Source organism: Panthera onca, chromosome B4 (assembly GCF_046562875.1).
Source record: "Panthera onca isolate mPanOnc1 chromosome B4, mPanOnc1 haplotype 2, whole genome shotgun sequence".
In the NCBI taxonomy this organism is placed as follows: Eukaryota; Metazoa; Chordata; class Mammalia; order Carnivora; family Felidae; genus Panthera; species Panthera onca.
In genome coordinates, this window is record NC_138345.1 from 109,827,346 (window position 1) to 109,849,293 (window position 21,948).

The window sequence follows — 21,948 nt, forward strand, 5'->3', positions numbered from 1 at the left end:
GGAGACAGCTTAATTTTAATCAGAAAGTCTTCGTGGAATTTCTAGAGTATAGATCTACAAGATATCAAATGGGTTGTTAAAGCCACTTGGTTGATGGTAATTTGTTACAGCAGTAACAGAAAATGAATACACAAAGTATTAGAAAAAGTGCTACTAGTGTCCGTTTTGGAACATTCTAAATTCAAATGCATGGTAGAGTATGGCAGCAGTTAAGAATTTTTGTTGAAAAATTCTGCCTCTCCCATTTCTGGACTAATGTTATATAATATATAACTCTTGAGGGGAAAGTCTCTTGACATCAATGGAAGGAAAGCACTGGTAAAAACTCTGAAGGAAAAACATGGCTTTAAATAAAGCTTTTTAGCTATTCTCAATATATATTCCCAAGACTTGTCATTAGCTGCATTAGCTGCAAAAGCTTCACTGAACATTCTAAACAGTAAATTTTAGAGCCACATTTTTAGAAGCTTCGTTGAGATGTAATTCATATACCATACAAGTCACCAATATAAATATACAGTTCAATAGTTTTTAGTATATTTACAGAGTTGTGCAACCATTGCCCTAATTTTAGGACATCACTCCAAAGAAGAAACCTATTCCCATTAGCAGTTACTCTTCATGTCTTTCAAACACCCATACCTCTACACAAGCACTGACATACCTTGTTTCTATGAATTTGCCTATTCTACATATTTCATGTGAGTGGAATCATACAATATGTGGTCTTTTGTATATGACGTCTTCCACTTACCATAGTGTTTTCAAGGTTTAGTCATGCTGTCACCTGTAATAATACTGTATTCCCTTTTTATACAAATAATATTCCACTGTAGACATATACCACAATTTATCCATTCATCTGAAGGTGGATACGTGGGTTATTTCCACTGCTTTGACTGTTATAATGTAGGTATGAACATTTGTGTACAAGTTTTCATGTGGACATATGTTTTCAACATCTCTTGGATATATACCTAGAAGTGGAATCACTGGGAAACATGCTGACTCTGTTTAATATTTTGAGGAGCTGCCAGAATGTTTTCCAAAACAATTGTACCATTTTACATGCCTTCCTGCAATGTATGAAGATTCCAAATTCTTCACATCCTTGTTAACACTTACTATATGTTTTTGATTAAACCATCTTGATGGGTATGAAGTGGTAGCTCATTGTGGTTTCAATTTACATTTATCTAATGGTTGATGATACATGATGAACATCTTCATGAATTTATTGGCCATTTGTAAATCTCTGAGAAATGTCTTCAGATTCCTTGCCCATATTTTTCATAGGATTATGTTTATATTATTGGGTTACAAGAATTCTTTATATATTCTGGATACAAGCCCTTTGTCAGATATAGGATTTGCAGATATTTCTCCCATGCTGTGGGTTGTCTGATCATTTTCTTCATGGTATTCTTTGAAACACAAAAGTTTCTAATTTTGATAAAATCTAATCCATTTCTCATTTGGTTTCTTGCCCTTCTGGTGTCTCTCAGAAGGCTTTGCATAACCTAAGGTTCCTTATAAGAGTTTTATAACATTAGCTCTTTAGGTTTTTTATCTATTTTGAGTTAATTTTTTTGTGTAAGGTGTGAGGAAGAAGTACAAAATAACTTTATGTGGCTATCCAGTTGCCCTAACACCCTTTGTTGAAAATACTCTTTCTCCCCATTGAATGATCTATGTATCCTTGTCAAAAACCAATTGACCTTAGGTTGATTGATATAAAGGTTTATTTCTGGTCTCTCAGTTCTATCCCATTGATCTATATCTATATACCTATTTTTATGCCGGTATCAGGTGGTTTTGATTACTATAGCTTTGTAATAATGTCTAGATTTTGAAATTATTAACACTGAGCTCTATAGCTTTGTTCTTCATTTTCAAGATTGTTTTTGCTATCTTGGTCCTTTGAATTTCCATATACATTTTAGAATCAGCTTGTCAATTCTTCAAAGTCATTTGGGATTTTGACAAGGGTGACATTGAAACTATAGATCAATTTGAGGAGAATTACTATGATAACAATATAGCCAATGTATGAACATGAGCTATTCTTTCTATTTTTTTAAAGTTTCTTTAATTTCTTGCAACAATATTTTATAGTTTTGAGTGTAATATTTGTACTTCTTGTGCTAAATTAATTCCTAAATATTTTATTCTTTGTGATGCTATTATGTGTAATTGCTTTTTTCCTTTAATTTTTTCCTTTAATTTTCCTTTTTCATTTAATTATGTGTTCCTTGCTAATAAATAGAAACCTAACCAATTATCATATATTAGTCTTTTACCCTGTAACCTTGGTGAATTTATTAGTTCTAATAGTTTTTTAATGATTTCTAGAATTTTTAAAATAAAAGATAATGCCATATGTATAGAGATAAGTTCATTTCTTTTTTTCCCAAGCTAATTGCCTTTTATTTGTTATCATTGCCCAATTCCTCTGGCTTGAATACAAGTGACAAGGATGAACATCCTTGGCTTAAATGTAAATGCCAAGAATGAACGTGATTGTTCTTGATCTTAGGGGAAATGCTTTCAGTCTTTCACCATTAAGTATCATGTTAGTTGGAGATTTTTCATATATCCTTTAGCAGGTTGAGTAAGTACCCTTCTATTCCTAGTTTGGCTAGTGTTTTATTTCTTTATTTTTTAGTCACAAAAGAGTTTTGGGTTTTGTTAAATGCACTTTCTTCATTATGATCATGTTTTTTCCTCTTTATTCTATCAATGTGGTGTATTACAGTAATTGATTTTTAAAAGTTAAACCAACCTTGAACTTCTGGGATGAATCTCATTTGGTCATGGAATATAATCCTTTTTTAAATGTTGGTGGATTTCATTTTCTATAATTTTATTAAATATTTTTGTGTCTCTATTCACCAAGAATATTGGTCTGTAATTTACCTGTGATGTCTTAGTCTGGTTTTAAAATAAGAGTAAATACCAGCCTCATAAAATGAGTTGGAAAATAGTCCCCCATCTTCTATATTTTTGGAAGAGTGTGAAGAGTTGGTTATTAATTTTTCTTCAAATTTTTGGTATAATTCAATAGTAAAGCCATATGAACCTGAGTTTTTATTTGTAGGAAGATTTTTAAGTGCTTATTCTATCTCCTTATTATAGGTCTGTTCAGATTTTCAATTTTTATTTTCTGGAGTCAGTTTTGGTAGTTTGTATCTTCCTAGAAAGTTGTCCATTTCATTAGTTGTAAAATAATATTTGTTCATAGTATTCCCTTCTAATCTTTATTATTTCTGTAAGATTGGTAGTATGTCCCCTCTTTCATTTCAGTCTTTAGTCATTTCAGTCTTACTTCTTTTTTTCTCGGTTAGTCTAGCTAGAGTTTCAATTTCCTTGATCTTATCACTGCTTTCATTGATGTTCTCTGTCAGTTTTTTACTCTCTATTTCATTATTTCTGCTTTACTCTGTATTATTTTCTTCCTTCTGTTTGCTTTAGGTTTACTTTGCTCCTTTTTCCAGAGTCTTAAAATGTAAAATCAAGTTATTAATTTGAGATCATATTTTCATTTTTTTACTAAAATTTTTATATTTATTTTTGAGAAAGAGAGAGTGCACACACAAGTAGGGGAGTGGCAGAGAGAGAATAGAATGTGAAGCAGGCTCAGGCTCTGCATTATCAGCGCAGGGCCTCGCGCAGGACTCAAACTCACTAACCATGAGATCATGTTCTGAACCAAATAATGTTGGACACTCAACCAACTGAGCCACCCAGGCACCCCTGAGATCATATTGTTAAATGTAGGCATTACAACTGTAACATTTCTTCTACGTACTGCTTTAGGTGCATCTCGTGAGTTTTAGTATGCTGTTTCTTCATTTTCATTCATTTCAAAGCATTGGCTAATTTTCCTTGTAATTCTCTTATAATTTTCCATGTAATTTCTTGGTTGTTTGCAGGTGTGTTGTTTAATTTCTACATATTTGTGAATTTACCATTATTTTTTTCTCCTATTAATTTCTAATTCCATTGTTTGGAGAACAGACATTGTATGATTTCTACAATCTCAAATTTATTGAGCTTTGTTTTATGGCCTAATATATACTTTATCCTGGAGATTGTTCCATTTGCACTTGAGAAATATATGTATTCTGCTATTGTTGCAAAGAATGTTCTACAGATATATTCAGTTGTGTTGTTTTATAGTTGTTCAAGTCTTCTATTTCCTTGTTGTTTATAATTGTTTGCATAGTACATCTTTTTCATCCTCTCACTTTCAACTTGAGTTTTTGAACCTAAAATGTGTCTCCTGTAGATAACATATAGTTGAATATTTATTTTTAATCTGGCAGTGTCTGCTGTTTTTATGTATTTTTAACCAATCATATTCAATGCTATTAATGATATATTGGATATTTATCTGTCATTTTACTTCCTGTTTGCTTTTTTATTCCTCTCTTCCTCCACTGCTTTCTTTTGCAGTGAGTGAATATTTTTTAGTGCAATATTTTGATTATTTTTATGATTTTTCCCTATTTTTAAAGGTATCTTCTTGGGAGTTGCTCTAGAGCTTACCATATACTTCCTAACTTACCATAATCACCTGTGTATAAATCACAGATTTATATTATTTAATTTCAGCTAAAACTAATAAGGTTATTCCTATATAGCTCTATTCCTTTTTCCCCTTCCCAATTTGTGCTATTGTTGTTATATTACATCTATATGTGTTACAAACCCAAAAATACATTGTTATAATTATTTACTTTGCTTAAATGTGTATCTTTTAAAAGGTTTTTTATTATTTATTTTTGAGGAATACAGAGAGTGCAATCAGGAGAGGGACAGAGGGAGAGGGAGAATCCCAGGCTAACAGCACAGAGCCTGATGTCGGGCTTGAACTCATGAAACTGGTGAGATCATGACCTGAGCCAAAATCAAGAATCAGATGCTCAACTGACTGAGCTACCCAGGGACCCCTAACTTGGTATCTTTTAAAGGAGCTTCAAGGAAAAGGAAGAGAAAATATATATCTATAGGGTTTGTCATATTAACTTTTTTATTTCTCATTTCTTTTTTATATAATTTTTTTAATGTTTATTTTTTTGAGGGAGAGTGTGTGCAAGCAGGGGAGGGGCAGAGAGAGGGGGAGAAATACAGAATCCCAAACAGGCTCCATGCTGTCAGCACACAGCCTGATGCAGGGCTCAAACTCATGAATCATGAGCTTAAGAGTTGAACGTTTAACCAATTCAGCCACCCAGGTGCCCCTTATTTATAATTTCTGATTCTCTTCATTTATTTCTATGTATTTGAGTTACCACCTGGTATCATTTCCATACTATTAAATAGATTTTCTCCCACCTGCCTCTGTTATGCTCTTATTGACAAATATATTACATTTCTAAATGTTATGGGCTCAAAAATACATTATATACATATGCATATATATTTTTTCTTCTTTTAGTACTTTGTGTGCTTCTACTGCCTTATGGACTACAGTGTGTCTGAATCTTACTGAGGTTATTTTATATGTGACAAATTATGTTTACTTTGTTGTTTTCAAAAATTTGTTTTTGTTTTTGACATTTAACATTTTAACTGCAATGTGTCTGGATGCAGATATCTTTGGGCTTATTCTACTTAGAATTTGTTGAGCTTCTTGAATATGTAGATTAATATTTCTCATTAAATTTGAGGAGTTTTCAACCATTATTTCTGTTCTCTCTCTCTTTTTCAGACTGTATAATCTCTTTAAGTTTCCTGATTGTTCTGTCAGCTAAAATATGTTGAGCCCTTCTAATATTTTTTTTTCATTTCAATTGTTATACTATGCAACTCTAGAATTTCAATTTCATTTCTATTCATAGTTTGCATCTATTTATTGATATTCTCTATTGAGACATTATCATTATACCTACCTTAATATCTTTAAGCACAATATCTATTTTCTGTAGAATTTTGAAAATATTATAACTGCTTAAATTATATCTACTAACTCTAACATCTTAGCCCTCTCAAGGCATTTTGTTGCCTACATTTTTTTCCTATGTGTGAGTTACACTTTCTTGCATCTTTCCATGTCTTATACATTTTTTATAGTTTTCTTAAAACTGGACAGTTTGGACAATATATTATAGCAACTCTGGATCTTGATTTCTCAACCCTAGCCCAAGGGTTTGTTGTTGTTTGATTTTTAATATTTTAGTGATTTGGTCAAACTATTTTAGCAAAACCTATTTTCTCCCACTCTATATATAGCCCCTGATGTCACTCCTCAGAGGATGTAGCCTTGACATATCCACAGTGATCCGGGAATGACAATGGTTTTATCAGGACTCTCTTTGTCTCTTTCCTTGGTTTCTCTGTTAAGCTATCTACCTCTGTTGGTATCTCTGACAGCTGTCAGACTCCATTCCTTGCTGGTTGATTGCTCTATTATTTTCACTAGTGCACTCAGGCATAATCTGCTTCACCATTCGATTCACTTAAGTTCTGATCCCTTTGCAGAGGTAGTTTTTGAGTCCAGTCTTTCAAGTTTGTTCCAATCCCAGGAGAGCTCTTCTTAACTCTTTCCTTGGTTGTCTTTGGTCAAATCTGGTTTACAGTTTAGCTTGTTGCTCTCATAGAGCTACCAGTCTCTTCATCATTTCTTACCCCCAAACTCGCCATTGTTTTCCAGAGTGTCATAATTATAAACTTTCCCATGCTCTGTTCTGTTCCAGATAAATTCAGATCTCTTTTGGAGAGCCTCAGAGCTCTCTGCTCTTACAGCCTACCTGTCCTGCCTAAGCAAAACCTTAGTGCCACTATTGGGAACAGGGACAGGCACTCACTTCTCTTGGAATGACACCCCTGCTTTATAAGCAGGCACTAGGTAGGGGGATAGCCTCTGATATTTTTGGTTTGTCCCTTCTTGCAATTGGGTAATTTGGGGCTTCTTATTCTAAGCCTGCTACCTCTGTAATAGAACTGCTCCATGAGTGGGGCTGGATAGGAGAAGACCCAGAACTCTCAGCCTGAAAAATAGAGCTCTTTCAACATGAAGCTGTGAGGGAGGGAGTATGAGAAATGGTAGCAGCCTGCTCCTCCTAGGAAGATACCATAGTCCTCAGCAGGGAGCTGGAGGCAGAGTACCCCCTGTGTTCTTGGTTGAATCACCTGGTGTAGAACTTCTGCCACAGTGAACTGAGGAATGGAAAGAGGAGTGGGTGGTGATTTGTTCTTACTGATATTTAACAGATTTCTTGAATAAATAAACTCGCTATATGTCCTTAGGACAATTTCCAGACACTTTACTTTTTGTTTAATATAATTTTCATCAACTATTGTTGCCTTACTAGGGAGTAGATCCATGGAACCCTTTACGATGCATTTTTGAAAGTTACCTTAGAATCACAATTTTTTTTAATTCAGGTGTAATTATTTACAGGGTTGCCAAATTACTCATGATATCTTAGATAAAACCAATGGGTAAGAAATATTTTGAAATGACTTTCTTCTAACTGAGTGTTGTTCCATGAGGTAGTTAAGACCCATTTTATCAAATAATATTATGAATTGTTCTTATTAAAATCAGTCCTCACTTTATTTCAGCTTATAAAATATTAACTATCTCCTAACTCTCTTGGTAGAATTAGAATAACATGCTAGTGCTGGATATTGGCTTTTAGCTATATGCCTTTTTATTTCATAAACAGATGAGAATAATTTTGATCATTATCTCATTAATAGATAATTTTCCAATAAAAGTCTATTTTTATGTGCAAGAATAATTTATCAAAGTGTGCAATGTAATTATGCTGTTTACAAATTATGTATTAATAATAATTGTAATAATAACAACCCTAAAGAAATTTATTTTAAAAATGTGTTAATGATTATGAGGATCCATAGTGTAGAAACTTGCTGTCATAGAAAATAAAACAAAAATTTAGATTTCAATTTATATATACATTTTTATTATACTTAAATTTCATAGGTGCTCAATAAAACTCAAGCATAAAAATATTAGATTTGGATAAAAATGTGAAGGAAGAAAATGAAAATAATAGTTTTAGGAGAAGGAAAGATTTTTTTTTTTAATTTTTGAAGAAATTTTTGAAGTATTTATCACCTTTTGAAAACTGTCAAATATAACACATATCCAGAACAGTGCACAAATCATAAAATGTGTAATGTAACAAACATCACAAAGCCAATGCTTAAGTCAAGAAATAACAGCTCCCTCTGTGTCCTCTCCAGTTCATATCACTTTCCTTCTCCATTACCCACACGAGGTATGTTCATCGTGATTTATAATAATCACTTTGTGATTTTTCTTATAGTTTCACTACTAAGTATGTATTTCTAAAAATAAAGTTTAATTTTATAAATGTTCCATTTTATCAATGGAATTCAAGAGTATGCACTCTTTTTTCTGTCTTCCACCACTCAACATTATAACTGTGAGATGTATCCTTGCTTGCATATTTCTTTTATTAATTTTCATTACTGTATGGTATCCATTGAATGAATGTACCACAATCTCTTTATATATCCCACTATTATTGAACATTTATGTTATTTCTAGCCTTCAGGCATTACAAAAAATACTGCTGTGAACATTCTTTTACATATATCTGGATACACATGGGAATTAATATTTTCAGGATATATGCTCCGAAAGTGGAGTTACTTGGACTAAGTTATGTATAACTTTTCCTCGAGATCATTCTAGACTGTTTCCAAAGTGCTTGTTTCAGTTTATACTGACTACAGTGCCCAAGAATTCCCAGTGCTCTTTGTTTTACCAACAGTTGGTAGATTTAAAATTTTTTGCCAGTACAATGAGTGTAATTTGATATCTCAAAGTGATTTCCTTTTTCATTTCCTTGATTACTAATAAATTGATCACATTTTCATTTGTTGGTTGACATTTGGATTTCCTATTTTTTTCAAAATCTTGTTTATGCTTTCTGCTAATTCTTCTACCACAGTGGTTCTCGGCTGGGGATGATTTTATTCCTTCCCCTAGGGAACATTTGGCAATGGCTGAGTGTACTTTCTGTTGGCATCTCATGGGTATGAGCCAAAAATGCTGCTAATCCCATAATGCATAGCATAGTCCCTACCCCTACACCCCCAACCTCACCTCACCCCCACCACACCAAAGAACCATCTAGGCCAGAATGTCAATAATGCCTACAGAGAAATCTGTTCCATCAGGTTCTCTGTCTTGATTTTTCTTCAAACAATTGAGTTAAAGTCTTTTATTGAAGTCTTGTAACAACATATGCTGCACATATTTTCTCCCATTCTACGGCTTATCTTTTCATTCTTTTACGGTGTTTTTGGTGAATACAGATTTTAATTTTAATGCATCCAAATTTATTCATCATTTCTTTAATAGCTAATACTTTCTGTGTGTTTATTACCTTCTGAAACCTTTAAAGATTGGCCTTTTACATTTTGGTCTATAATTTACCTAGAATTAATTTTTATGTATGGTGTCAGAGTAGTCCACCCTTAACTCATTAACTGAAAAGATCATCCTTTACCCATTGATCAGCCATGCCACCTGTTACAAATCAAGTATCCATCTCTGCAGGGATCTCCAGCTTCTTATTGTATCCCATTTGTCAGTTTGGTTAGCCCTTGGCTAATACAACACTATTCTAATCTGTATCACTTTATAGGCCTTGAAATATGGTTGAACAAGTGCTATCATTTTGTTGTTCTTCAAGCAGTCCTCACTGTTCTTGGTCTCTTTGCAGTTCTACATAAATTTTAGGACTCGTTTGAATTTTGATTGAGATTACTGTTCTTATATTTTTAAAGTATATGATGAGTATCAAATCATACGGCAATTCAAATGTCATCTGATGTATTTACAAGAGTATATCGATTTTCATTTTTAAATGTCAGTGTTGATAAAATGTTGGAACTTTTGCAACTATTTAAATTTATGATGAGTTTAATAAAAATGTTTTAAGGAATAGTTCATCAAAAATAAAGACCAATGTTCATGATAACCTTGCCATTGAGTGTATTAAAATATACATCAGAAGGAGAAAGTTACAATATAGGAAAAACAGCAATTTTGGTGACAAGAAACTACCCAGTTAAATTATGGAATAAAATAATTCAGGCGAATTAGTTGGTAATCAAGTAATGCAAAAACAAAAAAATTCCATTTAGACAGTTAAATTTTCCCTCTTTATAGTGGTTAAAACAATGGTGTACTAACAGTTTTGATACATATTAGTATATCTTTGTTGTTTTACAGTAACTTTCCCATGGGATTTGCATTTTAAAGAAGTACTGTAATGTACTTTCCATGAATTTACACAAATAGATCATTTTCATCACCTTGATTTTTCTACCTATAGCATGGTTTCATACCACTAAAATCAATTTTGGTGTGATCAGATCGATTTCATCTAACTCTTTGGAAAAAGACATACTTTTTTTATATCATGTAGTAACATCACTGTTTTTGTAGTCACTCCTTCCCTCATTTTAGGCAAAAGACATTAGTTTTCCTTCAGGGAATCACCTTTTCCCCATCTTCAATTCCTTTAATTTGAATGACAATGACATCCTAGACCCAAGGATTAGCTATTCCCTTGGCCTGAACAATTACCAGGGATGAATATGTTTCCCACATCATTAGATGAGGCTCAATGTTAAGGCTTTAACTTGAAAAAGATTTCTTCCTTCAGAGTTTACTTTGGAATGACAATGGTAATGATGACAATAATGAGTGTTGCCAGAGATTCTTCTGAACTATTAGGTATTAATTCATTAAATATCTAAACCAACCCCATGATATAGGTATTATTACTATCTCTACTATACAGATGAAGAAACTAGGCCACAGAGATATTAAGCTGCCCAAGGTTATGGTGGGAAGTATGTGGCAAAATGAGATTTTAATCCAGTCTGACTCAGGGTTCTCCATCTTTGGGCTTCTGGGGGCAACTCTAGTATGCGGAGAATGGCAACAAGCCCAGAGCCAAGGGTTGGCAAAGGAAGCCCTAGATACATCTGGGTCTAAGTTCAGCTCTGTCCTTAATCTCTTCAGGTACATGAGCCAATAATTTCCAGTTTTCCCTCAAATCTGATGAAGGTGGGTTTGTCTTTTTAAAATCAGTGGTGTACTGGAGTAGACTCAGATCAGCAAATGAGAACTGATTGTTATTTTGCAAGCTGATAGATGTTACACTGGTAACTTGAAATCATCGATGGTAAGAATATTTGCTCTATGGAAATAAGCAAATTCTGCATTTTGTTTTGTTTTTGTTTTTATTTTTGGCAGAGTGGGGACAGGGAGGAGAATAAGTTTTTAAACATTTAACAGGACATCAGTGCTTTTCAACCAAGAGAATCTCGTTTAGTATATATGATAGACCACTGTGTCATGGCCAGACATTTCAAAAATGAACAACTACTTTCTGTGCTTAATCTATTTTCAAAACAAATTCAATTCCTTTCACTCATATGTCATGCAGGCTGTCATCATAATGCAATATTCCCTGCTATAAATTCCTTCCATAACTAGAACAAAGGCAATACAAAGGCAAAACAGGTAGATTATAAGAATCTTTTGCTTGAATGATTCAGTTATTTTTAGACAAATAAGTTGTTTTTATTCATATTCTTTGGGAATTGGGTACTATCCTTCCCTTTGGTTGAAAGAGTTAAAAAGATGATTATTTTTTTTGTATAACCCCCAGAGTAGAGGCTTTTCAATTTTTTTCTTTACTTTTCATAATTCTTTAGGAAAAACCTCATGGAATGATTTGATTAGGGCATTAGAAATATCTGTATAGTTTTTAAAATATATTGATTCATCTTCTTTGCAGTATTCTTGCCAAAAATGTTTAATCTAAATCTAAGTAGGATAAAACAAACAAACAAATTCCCATTTAAAATATATTCTGGGGGTGTCTGGGTGTCTCAGTCGGTTAAACGTCCGACTTCGGCTCAGGTCATGATCTCATGGTTGGTTCGTGAGTTCAAGCCCCACATGGGACTCTCTGCTCTCAGCACAGAGTCTGCTTTGGATCCTCTGTCTCCCTCTCTCTCTGCCCCTCCTTTGCTCACACTCTCTCTCTCTCTCAAAAAGAAATAAACATTTAAAATTTTTTAAACAAAAATAAATAAATAAAGGATATTCTGCAAAGCAACCAGCCTGAATTCTTTAAAATGTCAAATGAAAGAAAAAAAATCATGTAGATATTAAAAAGACATGACAACTAATTGCAATAAATGGTGCCTAATTGGATCCTGGATTGAAAAAAACAAAAACAACTATAAGGCTACACTATTCAACACATTGTCCTGGGAACCTGACAGCTTGTTAGAAATGCTGACCCAGGTCCCAGCCTAGACACACCGAATCAAACTGCAATTTCATTAGATCTCCAAGTAATTGAATAGTTCTTAAAAAGGGGGATAAATAATTATAGGTACACTATATGCATATAGGTAAATATTATACTTACATATATGTAAGTACAATAGAGGGAAAAGAGTAATTTGACAAAATGTTTATTTGTGTATCTGTTGAAGAGTACATGGATGGCTGTTCATTGAACTATTTTTGCAGCTTCTCTGTTGAAAATGTTTGAAGTGAAATGTTGGAGGAAAAACACACAGTGAAGGCTGGACTCAACACTTATCAGTTTAATTGGTGGTCTAGGCGGTGACTAGGAAATTTTTTGTTGTCATTGTTGGTTATTATTTTTTTAAGCTCCTCCAGTAATTCTAAATTTTTTAAGTGTTTTATTTATTTTTGAGAGAGAGGGAGACACAGAGTGTGAGTGGCGGAGGAGCAGAGAAAGAGGGAGACACAGAATCTGAAGCAGACTCCAGGCTCTGAGCTGTCAGCACAGAGCCCAATGCAGGGTTTGAACCCAGGAACTGTGAGATCATGACCTGAGCTGAAGTCGGACACTTAACCAACTGAGCCACCCAGGCGCCCCTAAACTCCCCCAGTAATTCTAATTGGGAGCTAGAGTTGAGGACCTCTGGATTAGGTGAACACCAGATGGGGTACCTTCACTTCTGGGCTTCAGATGATTTAAAGGGAAGAAATTTCACTGATGTGTTGCCACAAATAAATGGAAAAAATAAACTTAGAGAAAGAGGAAACCTTATTTAATGGAAATATACGTAACTCAGAAATGCTAGATGTAGTTCACTGTTTACTGTAAATTAAAAGAAAAAAAGGGAGTTTTCTATTAAAGTAAAGGATCTTAATAGCTTTAAAAGGAACGCTACGGGGTAGGGAAGTGTAGAGTAGAATTAGCCTCTCAAAAGGATGAAGCCGGATTAGGAAGTCTTGTGGGTGAGTCCACTCAAATGACCAAAAGAACTGGAGCATTCTTGAAATGCCATCTCTGGTTTTCTTGTTGTTGTTTTGTTTTTGTAAGACAGTCTTAGAGTCTAACAGAACCAGGTATCCTGCCTAAGATGTTTAGCTTTCCTAGGCCTCAGTTTCCTCATCTATAATGGGGATGTTGATAGTATCTATTTAGCAGGTTTTTGTGAAGAGGCATGCAAAGTGCCCAACATAGTGCTGCCACAAGAAAATACTTAATTTTAGAAATTATGTGAAAGCACTGAATATGAGATTTTTCTTGTTTCTTGTCACCTGACTTCATTTTTTTTTAAATCATAATTAAAGTTTCAGTTTACATAATCCTAAAGAACAAATCGGTGGAGGTCTCAAATGCAAAGGTAACTAACAAATGTTAGGCCTAGAGAACTCCTATTTGAGTACATGCCTTTATTTTGTTGCACTTTTACAAGGCACTTTGGACCAAAGATGAGAACATAAACAGTGTCCAGTCAGGATGAAGAGTCCCCCATCCAACCACAAATTGTTCCAGGCATCACCACTGTGTGGGTTAGGGCATTTACACTACCCATCCCCCTCTTCCCAAAAGAGGAAAGAATGGAGTTCAACACGTTTCTTTTCTTCTTATAACTATTAACAACTGTTCCTCCCCCCAACCCACACACAAAATTAGTCTGTTTTGCCAAGTCAAATATTCAAGTCAAAGTGTTTATTAAACTATTTAAGAACCATATAAATTACAATCTTTTGCCAATGCTTAGAATAAAAAGGTCATGTACACATATAGAATAGGCTAGACTTTCTAATTTATTTTTACATTTATTCATTTTTGAGAGACAGAGAGAGACAGAGCACAAGTGGGGGAGAGGCAGAGAGAGAGGGAGACACAGAATCCGAAGCAGGCTCCAGGCTCTGAATTGTCAGCACAGAGCCTGACGCTGGGCTTGAACTCACAAATTGCAAGATCATGACCCAAACCAAAGTCAGACGCTTAACCAACTGAGCCACCAGGTGCCCCTAAGCTAGACTTTCTAAAGTGAGCTGATCTAAAGTTCATTTCAACTGGTCAGATAGTCAGCTGTCCAAGGCACCTCTAAGACACTGACTTAGAAAAAATAAGAATCAAATTATTCTATTCAATTATCTATCGTAGAATAATGTAGCAATTAGCCAAGGAGGTGAGCAGGTGCTTCAGTGTTTGAGCCACTGTGTTTTGAGCAAATTATCCCTTAACTAAACTTAGAGATTTTCTTAAGAGGAAGGGTTTGTCTGAATACGCTCACCTCTGATGTATACCATGGAAGAAAGAGCACATACGTACCATGCTTGCAAAGAAAATATAATATGTACTCAGAAATGCCTAGAAAATTCTTATAATTATAGCAAATATCAACTGAATTATGTTTTCTTAGCATTATGATTTAGTTTATTAGCTATTTGCTTTTAAATTTGAGGATGGTAACCAGAGGGATTAGACCTCTTTTTTAAATGTCTGGTTTAGCAACATTTAAATGAAGTCTCTTTCAAAAGAGTCCAAAACCTTTTTTAATTTGCTAGCAGGTTAAATTTTAAATTGCAAAAAGACTAACTGGCAGTTTTATATTCTCAGACAAAATATGTAGAACTTTTGATAATTGCACTTAGTGCTTAAAGATATACAATGGCAAATCACATATTGAAAAATTGCTTTTGGCAAGCAGCTCATTCTGGAAGAGCACAGCTGGTGACTTAGATAGCATGGCTGTGGCTCCAACCCATGATGGGGTCTCAATTTCTCAAGCAGAAGCCCTAGAAAGTTTTACAGGTTGCACATTTAAATATCTAAATTTGGGGGCACCAGGGTGGCTCAGTCGGTTAAGTGCCCAACTCTTGATTTTGGCTCAGGTCATGACCTCACAGTTCCTGAGATCAAGTGCCATGTGTGCTGGGCAAGGAGCCTGCTTAAGATTCTTTCTCTCCCTCCTCTCCCTCTGCCCCTCCCCTGCTTGCGCTAGCTTTCTCTCTCTCTCTCGCTCCTAAAAATAAATATCTAAATTTTCCCTTATTTTAACCTAAGAGACAACACTATACATAAACTCCACAGTGCTATGTGTGAGCCGGTACTTACATTTTACTATAAAAAGTTGTCATAATCCCACCCTGAATTTATTAATCATATGCCCTTACTGAAACATAAAAAGGTGGATTGTAATAAAGGTATAACCTTGTAAATTTGTGTAAGGTGAGAAGATTTATGGTCCTAGTTTGGGTTAATGTGAACCTTGGTAGATCAGTGTTCCTGGAAATACTGTAGGAAAGATTAGGTTTACAGAAAATCAAATTATTCTTATTGAGGAGTTGAAATATTTTTTAAATGAACAGATGATATGGTAGTTCAATACATAACTCAAACAAGTATGTTAATTCCTTAAGTTTGTTAATTCAGTTCTGGAAATTAAATCTTCTTTCCTATAGAACAGAAATGTGTCTGGGCAGAGGGAAAATAGTTGCCTGCTTAACACAAATCCATACTGCTCAGGACATCCTAGGGTGGAATTGGCAACTGTGTGAAGGGTAATATTATGTTCCTTCTTTAAGTGCTTGGGATTCATCCGTGAACAAAATAAAGATTCCTGCTGTTATGGAACTTTCACTCTATAGGGCAGAGTCAGACAAGAAACAATAGATGTAGTAAACAAGGAACTTCTACTGTATCTGAAATGTGTGTGTGTCTGTGTGTGTGTGTGTGTATCTCAAAAAGAATGGAGAGCAAGGCCAGGAATATTGGAAATGTGTAGGGAGGAAGTGATAAGGCTGACTACATTCCAAGAAGAGTGTTTAGATTAGACCTCATTAATAGGTCATTTTTGTGGAAAGCCTTGAAGAGGTAAAGGAATTAGCTATAAAGATATTAACAGAAGAGCATTTCATGCAAAGCCCCTAAAGCAGGGAAAAGCAAGGGAACTAGTGTGGTTGGAGAGAGTGAGCAAGTAAAAGAGTTATGTAAGATAAATTCAGAGTCAACAGGGCATCAAATCAAGTAGGGTCATGTAAGCCTCTGTTAAGGACTCTGCTTTTACTCTGAATTAAATGAAAAGCCACTGGAAGTATGACATCTGAGCGTATCACTCTGGCAACTGTGCTTAGAACAGACATAGAAGGACAAGAGTTGAAGAGTTAAGAGGCTGTTGCGATAATTCAGGCATCAGATGATGGTAGTGGCATGGCCCAGGGTGGGAGTAGCAGGAATGATGAGAAAAGGCAGACTCTGGATATATTAAGAAAGTAATCAGGATTTTTGTATGGATTGGATGTGAGATATGAGATTACCAAGGGAGTAGACAGAAAAGAGAACTAAGGACTATCTCCTAGAACATTCCACATGTAAGAAGTTGAGGAAAAATCAACAAGGGAGAGTGAAAATAGAGCACTATGTACACAAGCGTTAGAAAAAAATTTTTTTAAGTATAGCATCGCATCAAATATTGCTAATGGTTCAAATTATGTAAAGACTGAGAATTGACCACTGGATTTAACAATTTGTGTAACACTGGTGAAAGGGGCTGAAAAGCCTTTTTTTTACACAGGATTAAGAGACAATGGGAGAGGAAGATCTGATAACAGCAGGAATAGACAACCGTTTTGAGGAGAACTGCTACAAAGGGAAAGAAAAATATGGGGTTGTAGCTTGTGAGAGAATGAATCAAGAGAGTGGAGTATTTTTTCTAATAATTAGAGAAATAAATATATACTTGTATGCTGATAGGAATGATCCAATAAAAATGAAAAAAAATGATATAGAAGACAGAGGAAAGACTTGTTACATCAGTGTTCTTGAGTAGACCAGAGTGGATAAGATGTAGTTAATAAATGGAAAGATAGCCTTTGGCTAGGCGCTCATCTTTGGTAAGAGTAGGGAAAAGGCAAGTACACATTCTAATAGATGAGTATAGATGGAAATTTGTGGAGGCTATCCTCATTACTTAAAGTTTCTCAGTTCAGTCAGATGTAAGGTCATCACCTAAGGTGGGTGGGGGGATAGGAAGTTTAAGGAAGGAGGAAGGTATGAAACGAAGGTGTAGGAGAATATAGAAGAACTGGGGAAGTATTGTGTGGTATGATTGGCAGTCAGCATTAAGGTCTCATTTGAGGTCTGTGGTCATGAATTTAATTCAATAAGCACACCTACATATTTTACCAAAGCTATGTTCAGCTGTGATAGATTCAGGAACTGAATAGGTGGCAAGTTGTGTTTATGGTTGCTAAGCAAGTACAGTGAAGGCAGAAAGTAGCAAGAGAGTAGAAGTTGTATGCAAGGGACAGATTACTAGATTGAGGTTCGAGAAGATATCCGGGGGGTAAGGGATTATGAAAAGATGGTACAAACAATGAATTGAAGGTCCCAGTGGACTTGAAGCATTGTTTACCTCAAGATTCTGGAAGGACTGAAATAGAAAACAAGTCATAGGGTGAAATGCATGTAATCGAGATCATGGGGTACGTGGTGGTAATTAGCATTTGGTTATGACTAAGAGAGAGTGACTGAGATGGGGAAGAAAAGATCAGTGGAGGAATTGAGTTCGAGGAACTGAGAGGCTAGGGTGATGTGCATATCATATTTTTATATATTGAAATCACCAAGAATTGACACAGGAGTACAATGTGAGGACAATGAGCCAGGAGTTCAGACTTCTGAAAAACAAGGAGAGACCTGGATGGATGTAAACAGAGGCAAAAAAACAACAACACAAACCAGCAACACTGTTGGCTGTTAATAATCTGTTGGCATGAAATACAAGCTGGATGGCTTTAGGGAGAAGGGACAGAGAGCAGTTTGAAGTTGGCAGTAAGGACCAAGGAAACCTTCTACCTCACCTCCAGGTCAAATGCTACTTGAGAGCTGGGAGAAAAAAAAACAGCCACCATTTGGCAAAGTGCTGCAGGAGAAGTAGGGTCTGGAGAAGAAAATTATGCTTACGTTAGATATGAAGATGAAGGGAAAGTTCAGAGAGGAAGTTGAGGAAGAATCCTGCTGATAATGGAAAGTTGGGGAGGCATGGATGCAAGGGACCAAATAAGGATAGACATGAGTCAATTGAGAGATGGGCTTTCTGGTATTCACTGATATTAAATAATAGAAAACATATATATTGGTCTCTATCACCAGTTCCTGGAACAGAGCTCCTAAAATCCTTGTAATTTCATAAATAACAACAGTATGGGGGAGCATCTTTTGTTCTAATATTTGGCTTTTGACACTGCTTCCTGACATAGAACTCAAATCTCAGAAATTTCCTGGGTGATAGGAGAGTCCTTTGCTCTAAAGAGATGACTTTGGGTGGGCTCCTAATACCTTCAGGAAGGGGAGTTGTCACCAGAAAGATCAAGCCATAATTAGAGGCTTAGAACTTTCAGCCCTCTCCTCCCCATCCTCTAGGAAGGGGAGAGGGGCTGGATATTGAGTTAATAATCATGTCTGCACAATAAAAGCCTCCACAAAAATTCCAAAAATATGGGATTAGAAGAGCTTCCAAATTGGTGAACACATCTGCATATGGACAGCACACCCCAATTCCACAATAGAAGTTCCTGTGCTCTGGATCCTTCCAGACCTCACTCTATGTACTTCTTCATCTGACTGTTCATCTGTATCCTTTATGATTTCCTACAGTATAAAATAAACTGGTCAACACAAGTAATTAGCTCCCTGAGTTCTGTGAACTATTCTAGCAGATGATGGAAGCTGAGGAGGGAGATCATGGAAACCTCCAATTTGTAGCCCAGTTAGGAGTTTGAGTAGCCTGGGGATCTACTACTTTTGATTGACATCTGAAGTAGTTTTTTGGGTGGGGGAGTCTTTTGGGAGCCCTCAACCCATGGGCTCTGTGTTAACTCCTAGTAGTGTTAGAACTGAATTGTAGGACACCAGATGGTGGTGTAGAGTGTTGCTTGGAAAAAAATCATTGATGTGGGAAAAATCCACAACATCTAAAGTGTTGTATGGTAGTGGTATGAGAGCAAATAATAAACACACAGGAGTGTTTTTATTGTTCAAAAATAAACTCAGATAAATGGAAATAAAGGGCAGAATGAAATTGGTCCTGGTGAATTCAAAACAGATAAGGGTTGTGTGTTGAGGGTGTGTGGGAGGGTGTTATGGGTGTATGGGGCTCCCTCTTGTGCCTATAGAGGAAGGAGGTATGAGAAAGCAGGGTATTAGCAGCCTACGAAACTCACTTATCCCTCTTACAATGAAGGTATAATGCCTAGGCTTTGGTCCCAGTGCATGGATCTGGTCTTGATTCTATTGAGAGAGAGGAAAGCTTACTCTAAGAGTCAGACTCAGTCTTGATACCTGTTGAAGAAATTAAGACTTCCAGAAAAGCCAGAAGTTACCTTTAGCCACCAGATTCTATGTCTAAAAATTAGAGTAAAAAACATGTAATCCCTACAGAATTTAGCTCAGGGCATTTCTAACAATGAGGAGCCCAATAATTGTCAGTTGTACCCTTCTTTTGTACAGAGACACAGTCTGTTTTCCTCTAGTTCTGAAAGAACTGGTTTGAAAAATAGTAATTTTATCATAGACCACTAAGAAGCAGAGTATTAACTATGTAGAAGGAATTTAGTACAACATTCCTGGTGAAATAAAATCATACTCTGTGTAAACCAATGAAGCGAAGTTGATCGGTTAGTAGGTACAATAACTTTCACTACAGTAGGTACCCAGTAGTTTCCAGTCATTTGTCCATCCCCCATCCATCTATCTGTACATCCAATTTTACTGAATATCTGTGCTCCAGACACTGCAGAGAGCACTGGTGAGGAAACTAGTTATGATCTCCATCCTTATGATGTTTGCAGTCTAGTGAGGAAGAGAATTGTTGATCAAGGTATTGTATATATGATGACTGCCATGAGGTCAGAGTTTTCAAAAAGAAGGTAGAGGACCTAATTTTTACCATTTGCCAAGGATTATCTGAAGCCAATTTTTCAAATCCTAAAGGACTGATAACCTATAAGCTCATTTCTAAAATGATTCCATTGGCCATAGCAGGAGACTGGTGTAGAGCTATAGCACTAGGGAAACTGACTATCCCAACTCCTTAAGCAAGCTTCTTGCCACTAACTGTTTTGGGGTGTCATGTCCTCTGTATCCCCTTCCCAGAACTTATGTTGACATTCACCACAAAGCAGTCTCAGGATCATCTATGTAGATTGAGTTGTGCCACAGCTTTTGCAGCAATGGGATTGCGTTTTCTCCACAACTGAAGCTTAAGAAGAACCACATGTACAGCTGTTCTTTTAGAAGCTGAAGTGTGCAGCCCAGAGCATGCCACCTTATAAGATAGGTTTCTGTACACTCACAGGGAGCAACAGTGAGGCATGATAGCCAAGCTTGGCTCCAGTTGAAAGATGCTTTGCTGAGACACAATTTCCTTCTGCCTAGTGAGGTCAGTAGTCATTTCACTTTCAGGTGAATCCAGTCCACTTTAGCCGTGCACCGAGAAAGTTTAACTTGCTCTTTGTTCACTTCATCTTGGCAGTTACTTGATGGCTCATTCTAAGCCTTATCTCACGATTCTAGAGTCATCCCAAATTATCCATTGGCTATTAAATCACATTCATTTTGGCATACTTAATTTAATCTGTCATTCTGCACTGCTAATCCAAAACCAGATTATAATATGGTATATGTCCATGTTATTAAAAAAATATACTCACTGCTACTTGGTGGCAAAAATAATCCATTGATATTTCGAGGTTTGCTGTGATAAAAGATACAACTGATCTTCACACAACCAAGAGGTTGAGTTTCCCAGAAGCATGAAATGCTGCAGTTTTGCTAGACAAAGGAGGTGGGGGAAATGTAATGATCAGGTGCCATACTCAAAATAAATACAACGTGCTACATGTGACAAAACTATCACGATTACTGATTTAGGATCATGTGTGTTTTCTGGCTTTCAGTGTTTCTAAACTCTGCTATTTAAAAGAGCAATGGATATTTCTAAAATATAGTCCTCCATTTTTATAAGAATTTAAATTGAGCAACATGCAAAGTGCCTAAAATTAAGTAGTGGAAGAAAGAATCATTTTTTCTCTATTGTGTTGTAAGAGTGTACATTTCAATATTACTGAAGGGAGATTCTTTTAATAAACATGATGATGGTGCGTAATTCTACCTGCATTTCCATGTGTCTAAATCTGCAAAGTGGATCTAAACATTTTCCCTCTCTCCATAATGAGCACACAGTGTCACTGCCAAGGGCCTCTTCACAGTGTCGGAATCGGCACTGGGAACCCTAAAAGAAACAAGTAAACAGTATAGCAAACTCAACATACTGGCGTTAGTGTTCAACAACAGTAGGTTGCTAATTAATTAAAGAAAATATGACTAGATCAAATTAGAATCACAAAAAATACTACAAAACAAAGTCATAGGTCTAAATTTTAGCAAATGTGTTTAATTTTAGTGAGAGACTGATAATATAATGATTAAATAGTACAACATGCCACAAGTCACTGATAAATTGCTACTTTTGTTATCTGTTAGTCCATATGATTCACTAAGAATAGATATATGAGAGCAGTGATAGTTTTAATCACAATCCAATGACAGAACAATTTAATTTCTCTTTCTGGAAAAA

The 21,948-nt window shown here is 35.5% G+C and overlaps 1 protein-coding gene across 11 annotated transcripts in view; it reads right to left on the reverse strand.

Moving 5' to 3' along the window:
• The window catches only part of ZC3H11D (zinc finger CCCH-type containing 11D), a 41,831-nt gene that overhangs the window by 14,580 nt on the left and 5,303 nt on the right, over positions 1–21,948 (reverse strand). For all 11 annotated transcript variants that reach the window (XM_060656835.3, XM_060656831.3, XM_060656833.3 and 8 more), the window contains 2 exons: positions 21,484–21,603; positions 21,023–21,143 (listed from right to left, as the gene is read on the reverse strand). In XM_060656835.3, the coding sequence (XP_060512818.1) occupies positions 21,023–21,143; positions 21,484–21,495 (133 nt within the window). In that variant the 5' untranslated portion in view covers positions 21,496–21,603. The remainder of the gene's footprint in view (positions 1–21,022; positions 21,144–21,483; positions 21,604–21,948) is intronic.